The sequence below is a fragment of the Siphateles boraxobius genome, unplaced genomic scaffold, assembly GCF_051911475.1.
Source record: "Siphateles boraxobius isolate OS27281-9 unplaced genomic scaffold, OSU_SipBor_1 13, whole genome shotgun sequence".
Classification (NCBI taxonomy): Eukaryota; Metazoa; Chordata; class Actinopteri; order Cypriniformes; family Leuciscidae; genus Siphateles; species Siphateles boraxobius.
The window spans coordinates 3,281,208-3,291,862 of record NW_027508733.1 but is presented as its reverse complement, the minus strand read 5'-3'; the positions used below and the strand labels follow the sequence as shown (position 1 = coordinate 3,291,862).

At 39.2% G+C, this 10,655-nt stretch overlaps 1 protein-coding gene across 1 annotated transcript; it reads left to right on the top strand.

Moving 5' to 3' along the window:
• Positions 1 to 7,075, top strand: rx1 (retinal homeobox gene 1). Its single transcript, XM_077225972.1, has 4 exons — positions 1 to 229; positions 877 to 1,228; positions 3,894 to 4,144; positions 4,630 to 7,075. The coding sequence occupies exons 2-4, from the start codon at positions 940 to 942 to the stop codon at positions 5,074 to 5,076; spliced, it is 987 nt and encodes a 328-aa protein (XP_077082087.1). The 5' UTR covers positions 1 to 229; positions 877 to 939; the 3' UTR covers positions 5,077 to 7,075.
• Positions 7,076 to 10,655: the final 3,580 nt, after the last annotated feature.

Below are 10,655 nucleotides of genomic sequence, written 5' to 3'. Positions count from 1 at the left end.
ACACACACACACACACACACCAGCTCTCTGTCCAGCGGAATCCACTGGAGAACTTCTGTGCATTCGTATATGTTTTCATGCTTAACGTGAGAGCGATCGGGGTGGGCTGGGGCGTACAGTAGCAGACGGAGGCGTGCTTATCACCCGTATGTGACCCAGCTGCAGGCAGAAACAGGTGGATGCGGGTCAGACTGAAGACGGAGAGCGCAGGGAGCATCTCGTGGCAGAGGTATGTCCCGTACCGCGGTCACTCTGTCCTGAGGAAACTTTCTCTCTTGGGTTTTGATAATAGAATATAATGTTTATACATGCTGTTATATACACGTACTTTTAAAGATGTAAGTTACGATACCCACATGTACATACATTACAATGAATATTTAATAAATATAATACATTTATTTAATTTTGATGGAAAATAATTATTAACAATTTAAAAAATGTCATTTTTTGTATATAAACTGAATTTTAAGGGTTACACATTGCTATTTGAATCTAAAATATGTATTTTGGTTTATTGGAGAAAAGTTATTAATTTAGCATTTGTCAGATTATCAATATAATATAAACAAATATAAATGTTATTTTAATAAAAAACATTTGAATGCAGATACTACAGTATATTTTTTGTTGTTGTATGCTGTGATATATTTATATTAATAAGTTGTTGAATCTTTTTATGTTCATACAAATATTTACACAATAAGACATTTGCTGGGGGGAAAAACAGCTGAAAGTGAGAGGACATATCTTTTTTTGGAGAGTATATAAATATGAATTGGCATCGGACAACATTAATAAAACTAATATTAATGAAGAAATTGCCTTATTTAGTGCACTTGTTGATTTTAGTCTCTTTTTGATGTGTTCAACAAGGTAAAACCAGTGCGTTTTGGTCAAGTGGTTTCATCAGTTGGACGTCCTCATTCCAGCATTCGAATGCATTTGTCACTGGACACCATGAACATGGTGGATGACAGCTGTCTTTCGCCCAGTAACTTCCACGAGATGGTCAAAGCAGGGGGTGCGGCGATGGGCACCCGTGTCCACAGCATAGATGTCATCCTGGGCTTCAACAAGGACCAGGACCCTTTGCTCAACCCTGGAGGCAATGCTGTAGCACACAGAGTTGGAGGGGATAGTCTTGGAGATCCAGGGAAGCAGGATTCACATCACTACGGACACCAGCCAAACCTCAGGGACGACTCAGAGCAACCTGCGTTTCATGGTGAGTCCCACATGGATGAAACTAGAGTGTTGTTGGTGTTTATTGCATCACATATCAAGTGCAATTACTCCCTAACAAGCTACCTGTGATGGTTATAACACTAAGACACACTGTTAATAAACCCAGAGACTGACACAAACCAAGTTCTTATGCTGAGACTTCCTGTTGATTTCAAGGCGACAGTGGCAATGCGCCAGGGCATTAGCATCAAGCGTCACCTTAAGAGACCTAAACAAAAGTCTGACATGTCTTTCATGTAACTTATAAAGACAAACCCTAGATAGATTCTGTTACTATGCCATTCATAGTGTCCATTAACTCTATAGATTGTAGAAAGATGGACACTCTCTATATTTTGACTTAGTTGTTCTTTCATTGTGCGGGAGATGATTCACCTCAGATGTTTCATCAAAAATAACTAATATAAAGGAAGAAGATTGTTTGGCATGCAATAAGATTATAGCTCTGATAATTTGGTCTTGGTGATATAAAGGGAGAAGATTGTTTGGCATGCAATGAGATTATAGCTCTGATAATTTGGTCTTGGAAGAATCTTATGAGGTTGAGATTTCTTTTGATCACCGATTGCTTAACGGGAAGCAGGAGACTTCCATTTGTCTTGATTTCAATCTCATTGTTTTTTTAGGAGAAACTCTTGCGATATTAAACAGACCTTGTGTTTTATGGGATGTTTCTGGCTGTGGTAAAATGCCAGACTTAATTGAGTCCAAATATGACAGAGCAATCGCATTTTAACTTTACAAGGCCCTTTCAAACCTGAAAATCATTTGGCAAGGGGGTTCATCACTGGTTCTCATCCCCTTGTGGAATTCCTATAATCTTCTTCTATCTTATATAAGATTGCACAACTGTGGATGCCGACATAATCATTTTTCCATTCTGCGCCAAAAAAAATTTCTATTGGGCTCATAATCCATCATGCTTCTTAGTCCTGTGATGAGAGAATCTCTTGCATGACCCAGAGTTGAATTGTCTGTTATCGTGACTCAGAAGAGACATGTTCCTTTTGAATGGTTTGGGCCTTTGAGATCGATTGTCCTCGTTTGACAGGAGTTGCCAGCAAGTCTGAGCTTTTTTATTGGGCTGTCTTAAATCTGACAGGCGGTGTGGTGATCCTTGAACCAGAATTGACCCACTACCATTGTGCGAGTTCAGTCTATTGCATGTTAATGATGCTAGCTCCGCTAGCCTAGAACACTTGTTCTTGCCTAATAATTATTAAACCTTGTCCTTCTAATGTTGCCAAAGTGAGTGGTATTTTCATGCTTTGTTTTCTTGTAATCAATATTTTGAGGAGTGTTAACCACTCTAGCAAACCAGCCTAAACTGAAAGTGTATTCAAGCAGTCAGAAAGGCTACGTTCATTAGCATACACTTTTCCTAAAGTGTGGACTTACTGTGCATTGATTGCAAGGACGGTCACCCCGGGAAGCTTAAACCTGCGGTTAAGTGTCCTACTCAAGGACACAACGATGATAGAGGGTATCTTCACTCTCCAGTTCATTGGTTGATCTTATCTGGGATTAAACCTGTAACATTTGAGCTACTAGTCAAGCAAGGATATTACATGTTCTGTTCACTTGCCGTACAAGTGTTAGCCGTATATGCTCCTTGGGAAACAAACCCATGACCAGGCTCACAGGGAATCTTCACAGAACTCTGCTAAATGCTCTGCAGATTTGCACAGTCATGCGTTAAAAAAAAAAACATCACTCCAATGGCTTAAAAAATATATTTCAGTTAATTTGATTCTGCTTGCAGCTAAAAAATAAGAGTGTAGTGCTATTTATCATTGTTTAACACATTTTACTTTCTTTTAAAAAAAAATCCATTTCGCAGATTTTCAGCACTGAACATGTGGAAAAAGTATGCAGATTCCACCTTGGGGCATATCCGTAACTTTAACATTATGCACTACTTGTTGAGCTACTTGATTCCATCACCAATTTAATGTTCACAGCTTCCACTACTTGGCTTGCATGTACACCACACCACATACTGTAGCTATTGCTGATGTTACCTTGTTTAGTCAGCACGTGTTCTGACAGTAGCACTTAGAGAGTATGTCAACCACATCTTGTGAGGCAGTGAGTGCAGTAGACGAGTTCACCTGCCCTGACGACCAGCTTTAAATTGAAATAATTGAATTAGCTTTCCAACTGCAAGTGTGCGTCTCCAGTTCACCAAGATAAGGCTTTTCCTTGAAATGCGACCTTATGTTGAGGACATGGGGGTAAAATCAAATGAAGCCCTTAGGTAGATTAGGGCCTGGTCTATGGGCAAACCATCAGGGGAATTAACAGGCTGCATCTGTTCTACTTGGATTATGGGACGGGAAACGCTCAGTGAAAGCTATGCCTGCCATCAGTGACAATACTGCTCTAGTCCAGGTCTGTGTATTACAAGATATTTTGGCCAGGAGTATTATGGGATTAGTATCTCGGTTTTGGAAATACTATATCAGTAATGAATTTACTTGTTGTCACCATCCGTAAATAACTGAGATCATATTAGTCATCTTGTCACTACTCAATTTTATTGCAATGTGAAATTGCTCCAGTGGGAATGTTTTATGCACCAAGTTTGCGTGTGAAAGTCTAATGTGGACTGTCAAGTCATGTCTTTTGTTCTTGTGTGGTTTTAGATGCTGATATATTCTCCAACAAGTGTGACGGGGAGTTGGGCGACCTGCGGAAGTCCATTGAGAGTGACAGCAAGTCTCCGGACTCGGCGGACGGGGAGCAGCCCAAGAAAAAGCACAGACGCAACCGCACCACTTTCACAACCTACCAGCTCCACGAGCTTGAGCGAGCCTTCGAGAAGTCCCACTACCCTGATGTTTACAGCAGAGAGGAGCTAGCCATGAAAGTCAACCTACCTGAAGTTCGAGTTCAGGTGTGTTTGAATCATTTTGTGAAATTAAAAGGATCCGTTTCAGAGGAGGCTATACTTTGTCTCTAGTTGTGTTTCGGAAACTGATATGCGTTTCCGCGTGAGACGCTGGTGTTCTTGTTTATTTTCACCTAGTTGCTCAACCACAGTCTGGCTGACCAGCTTGCTTTAACTTCTTAACTAGCAAGGCCATATTAATTGGTCACTTTAAGCAACAAGAGCCAGATTATCCTACAAGACCATCATAGTCAAGCAGCTTCATTGGGAAAGATCAAGCTGCAAAGCAACACTAAACATCATTCATGCTGATCTTAACAGGTCTTTTCAGTAATGTTACTTAACATGATCCATGGCTTAAATCGAACTTTGGTTGTTTCCCACTAATTTTGGGAAACAAATAGTCTTGCACAAATGCTTTCTGTGGAACACCATCTTATTGGCATAGCACTACCATAAGAGATTGATTATTTAAATCTGTTTTTGTCCAGGTTTGGTTTCAGAATCGCAGAGCCAAATGGAGGCGACAGGAGAAAATAGATGCCAGCACCATGAAGCTCCATGACTCTCCCATGCTCTCCTTCAACCGCCCGCCCATGCACACCACCATGGGGCCCATGAACAACTCGCTTCCCCTTGACCCTTGGCTGACATCCCCTCTATCCAGTGCCACTCCAGTGCACAGTATCCCAGGGTTCATGGGTCCTACACAAGGATTGCAATCGGGCTATCCAAGTCATGGTTTCCTCAGCCCACCCCAACCCATGGCCCAAAGCATGCAGTCCATGGCACCACCTCCATACCAATGCCATGCTCCCTTCACTGACAAATACCCTCTGGAGGATGTAGATCAGCGCAGTTCAAGCATTGCTACTCTGAGGATGAAAGCAAAGGAACACATCCAGTCCATGGACAAAACCTGGCAACCCATGTGCTAAGGCAGGGTACATCTCCCTTTGACCGTGGGCCTTCATGTTTCTTGGTTACTAATTGGTATTGAAGGTTAATCAAGAACCATGTTTCTTGTATTGGAATGTTATCTTGTTCTTCAGTTCAGAAAATGTTGGGGCACCGAAATAGTGCTAACCGAATTGTATGCCATTTATTTATTTTTTTGCAACTGGATGTAAAAAAAAAAAGCTTCCAAGAAAACCAGCAGCTGTTGAATCTGAATGAAGAAAAACCTTGCTTAGCAATTCTGTTCCATATGCATTACATATAGCACACAATGGCATGTTTAACTGTCCTAACCAGTTTAATTGGTTTTGAAATGGTTTCTAGAACCAGAGTTACTGAAATGTGAATATGAGGGTGTGTTTAGCATCACATGACCTCTGTCTACAAATTCACACTTCCTCCTTAAGGACTGGTCCAAATGTTTTGGGTTGACATAGAAGATAAGTATGACCAATTGTCGGAAAAGACCTCTCACACAGGGAGCTGATTTCATTTCGAGCAATTCCTCATTTTGATCACAAAGGCAGGGACAGGGGACAGAAATGATTGGTTTGGGGGACAAATTTGTACGCCAGTGTTCATTAGAGGCAAAGGCTTATTGGCAGACCCATCTTCTGTACGTGCAGAAGAGCAAACTATCTGCCGTCACCCGACCATGACTCCCCCTTTGTTTGTGCCAGCTGATCCAAGTCTGAACTTTGTTTTCACTTTTTTAGAGGGAAAGACAATCAGAGACTGTCACTCTAAGAAACCAATCAAAATGATTTTTAGATAAAACACCATCAATGTGCTTAAAGGGTCATTTCATGATTACTAAGAGAATAATTTACCATCAAAACAGACCTGGGTTCAAAGGACCTCAATCATGATGTCATGTCCCACAAATACGCAAGTGGAATACTGCTTTTTTTTTTAAAGGAAACTCACCCAGTTCATGTTGCCAGAGTTTTTGTAGAAATTGTGTAGTTGTGTTTGACTAATACAGTTCTGGATAATAAGATATTGACTCCCATGAGGAAGAGTATTAAACTTACGGTTTCAATTGACGAAACTACTAATAATGTTTTTAAGTTTAGTTGTGTAAGGATATTGAGGATGAAGAGTGATAGATGTTTTTCATAGTTTATCACAGTTCTGTTATGGGGCAATCTATGATGTTTTGGTAACTTGCACAGTTTGAACAATTGAAAAGCCAAAGTTAGACAGCAATATGACAATCATTAATATGAGAGTGTGTGTGTGTGTATGATGTTATTTACGATGTTTATAATGTGTCCTAGATGTTTTCATAAATACCTTTGAACAGATGAATGAATGTCCACAAATATTATTAAGAATAAACAAATCTAGTTTCTCAGAGCTTTGCTGTTGACTCATCCATTCCTGGAAAGGTTGTTTAGAAGTCCATGTGGTTGAACTACGGGAAAGACTGTCTATTTCATCGCCCCCTCCTGTCTCTTTTTCTCCTGACCGGTGGCGCCAAGCCAGCCTGTTAGGAAGATGAGGTTCCAGTCAATCAGCCTGGCCCGGGAGGGGGTATTGGCCCCAGGGTCCGCCGTTCCCTAATTGCCTCATGACGCTGCTGTAAAGGCACATGTTCAGAGTGTCTGGTGCTCGGCTGTATTCATGATGTGTGAGCAATGCACTTGGACAGATGGGACACTACAGGGGCCATCTGGGGCCCACCAAAAAACATGTGCTGGGAAAAGAGCAAAAGGGGTGTGAATGTGTGTTCTTTCCTGATGTACAGTTTCACATGATGTTTAGCACAGTCCATAACATGTGGACTTCACTTGCATTGGTCCAGATTTTACATTTATACATTAGTAATTAGTGTATTAGTACCCTAGCAACATGTAAAGCATTCTGAACACTTGCGTAGCAATGCCATGGTATAGTGTTTTACATGTGCACTACTTTAATGTACTACTAATGTTAAAATCTGGTTTCAGTGAAAATGCATTAAACACATGGCATTAATCTTTGTGGGAATACTCCTTAACATCTGTTTTGCTGTCGTAAATGCTATCCACAGTAACAAAAAAACAAAACATAAGTGCTGTTGCTGAACTTTGCGGTGTTCAAGGTAGGTAGTATTAGCTGTTTCGCGAATGGGAACGGAGGGTGGGAAGGCTGCTCATCAAGGTTAATGATGGAGAAAATCCCCCAATTAGAGCTTTTTCCCGCAGGCCAGGATGAGTTCAGTGCAAGGATTAGTGCCCAGGCTGAGACCAAACAGCCACTGACCGCTACACATCTTGGCACACGGGTGGCTGGGTTGTGGGTAGGCATGCGTTCGGCCGGACTGGCACAAAGGAATCATGGGAAAGCAGCAGTTCATCCACTGCGAAAAGCTTTGTTCGCCAAGCTGAGGGAAATCTGCTGTTTTTCCACTCTCATGCATTGAATTTGGGTCAGTCTGTTGTGTTTAAAGTCCATTTTATAATCTCACGTTTGGTTCACACGTTTGAGTGACATATATTATTCTGGAAGGGTACAACAATAGGAAACGCCAAATACGAGTAAAACGAGTGTGCCAAGTAAGGTGTGTCAGAAAGTATTGTTAGAAGATCGTGAGTGCAAAAAGACAGTCTTAAAAACACAAACAGTCAAAGAGAAGATTACCGTCTAAGATCTGCGTGACTGTGATGTTTACGTGCCTCGCTGACGGGACCAAACTTTCCCCATACGTGATTTTTATACGTAAGACGGTAGCGAGATTTCAAAACTAATAAAATTTAACTTCTACTGTTGAAATATGAAATTTTGGTAGGCTATGCAGTATGAATTTTTTTTTCCAAAAAAAAAAACATTTTCTTTATCAAAAAGACTTTTTCCAAAAGGTCCATCTTGGAAAAAGGGGATGGCCCTTATAATCAGGGTCATCTTATATTCGGAACAATGCGGTAATAAAAATGCCATCTCCACATCATTTTCAACATTTCATATCCCTCAGTTCTCGCCATCTCTGAAAAGCCAAGCTAATGTTCTCACTCTTTGTGACAACTATGCCAGATGAGACACGCAAGGACCTGATGAATGTATGCAATTTCCCACAAAACCATCCCAACCGGTCTAAAATATAAACACTTATAACAGACTTCCCATAGTGAATCAGGGTAAGACAAAAACTATTGAGTATTGATGGTGTATTAACTCGTTATTTAAATGTTATTAATTTTGACCCAAAAAAAGTTACATAGTGCACCTTTAAATGCTTGTTTATGCAAGTAAAGCTTAAAACCTTGCAGGTCCAGGACTGAAACTTTCAAAATTGTTAAAAATGCCTCATCATGAACTGACTGGAAAAATGCTGCACATTTTTTTTTAGTCTCACATCTGGTAGCAAGATACATAAACCAAAGGTTAATCCATGACCTCAGCTACTAAGACGATTTCCTCTGAGAGATGCACGGTCTTCTCATTTTCAAAATCACCGTACTGATGATGTTTACCATCTAATCTACTATAAGACTGATTATAAATGCACAATTTAACAGTCACAATAACAGTGTTGGGTTATAATATAGGACAGTATATTCCAAACTAGAGTTCAAAACAGTTAACCATCTTTTCCATCTTTTATAATGAAAATTTGCATTAAAAATCAAGTCTATTTGTTACAATTTGACATTATTATTATGCCAGAAATCTCAGGACTGTAACGTGAAAAAAAGTGATAAATTATAAAATGTTAATATTACAATTATACAATTAAAAATAATAATATTATTGAATTGTATATATTTTAGGGATGCATTAACTTTGCTGCTTTTAAGTTATTATTTAAATAATAACAATAAAACGCATTATAATTACTATATATAGTAATTTGATCTAATGTGAATAAGAGCTTATTTTTCTTTATAAATGCTAAATATAATTTCTTTTGGTATTCTGTTGGTTTTCCACATACTGTAAGTATATTTTTTGTGTGAAATTCGACCTAGACGTGTTTTTACGATTTGGTTTAAATTGCTTATTCAGGCAAACAATATTTTTAACACTGGCCATAATATTAGCAATCAGAAATGTAATTATTTATTATTCATAATCCCTGTGAACTATAAATGACTGCAAATTCAGAGATATTTTGCTGAGCGATCATATGGTTATCGAGTGAGAACAAGAGGGGAAATTGTGAATCACAGGACACCCCCACAGAGTTACTCTATTCATTAAGAACAATTAAGTCTCTAACGACTAAATTAATTGCATAATCTATTATTTCACTCCCTCGACACGGCGAAGGCTGAAGTTAACAGGCTGATGGGGATGACGCGTTCCTCGAGGGGGATAATACGGGAAGCGAGCGGAATTAATTGGGTTTGATTAAGAGAGGTTTTGAATGGGACGCGGCTCTTTTTGCATGACATAATTAGAGGTCATTGAGAATGGGTGGGAGGCGGTGGGGTGGATTTGAGAGCTGGCGCCAGTGTTCTTCTCATCAGTGGACGTGAAAAGGGTTTTTTGTCATCCTTTGTAAACATGTGGAGTGCTGATGATTAGTAGGACAGTTGGAGATGAATCATTTAGAGACCTAATAACCTATATAGGTGATTCTTCAATTAGGACACTTTTTCTGACCCCTAAAAAAGCTACTGAATCTTGAAATGTTGAAATTGGTAAGGATGTAGGCCATATTTGTGTGTTCAGATCTGAAATTGCACTTTTTCATAAGAACTTTGAACTGTGAAGACTATTTTCTATGAGGTATGTTTTGTAAATGTCAGGTTGGGGCAAGTTGCCACAAGTGCAATATGTGGTAATACAATTTATTAATTTGAATTTGTTTTTAATTTATAGTTTATAATTTAAAATTATGCAGATCATTCATTCCAATTTCTGTTGGGCAGAACTTTAAGCTTTTTTCATGATGTTGTGTTTCATAATTGTTTTACTCCAGATAAGTAGGCTATTCTCTGGTGTAAAAAGTGTAACAGGTCTCACTTTAACATCTTTTACACTTACACAAACACATCTGGGTGAATCAATCAGCACTGGCGCCATGTCTATAATCTAGTCATCTGTAATCTGCATGAGAGAAAGCCTAGATACGACTGGAAACACACGCTACTAAAAACACAATATATGCCGCCTTCATTTATAACCAGATTATATGTAAAATCATTCTAAAAGTGAAGAGAGTCATCTGTGTTGATAGATTGACCTAGTTGTGTAAAGCCACCCGCCACAATGAGCACCTTGATTAACTTATCTAATATCTAAAATATCTAGAATATCTAAAATAACTCATATTTTATCTAACATCAACTTATAGAATATTTTATCAACCATACTGCTGCGAAATACATGTTAGGATATATTCGGACATGTTCATCAATAGTGTTTTTATATTAATTAGTCGAATAATTAGTTCCATGGCTAAACACCTTTAGAAAGCAAATTGGCCAAAAGAAAATTGTAGTTTCCGAACAGTAAATTAAGATTACTTACAAACCAGTGCATTAGTTGTCACCTACAAAATCCAGTCAGCATCAAAACGTTAAAAACTCGTTGTAAGTAACGGCCTCCCGACTGCAGGCGACGCTGTGACGTC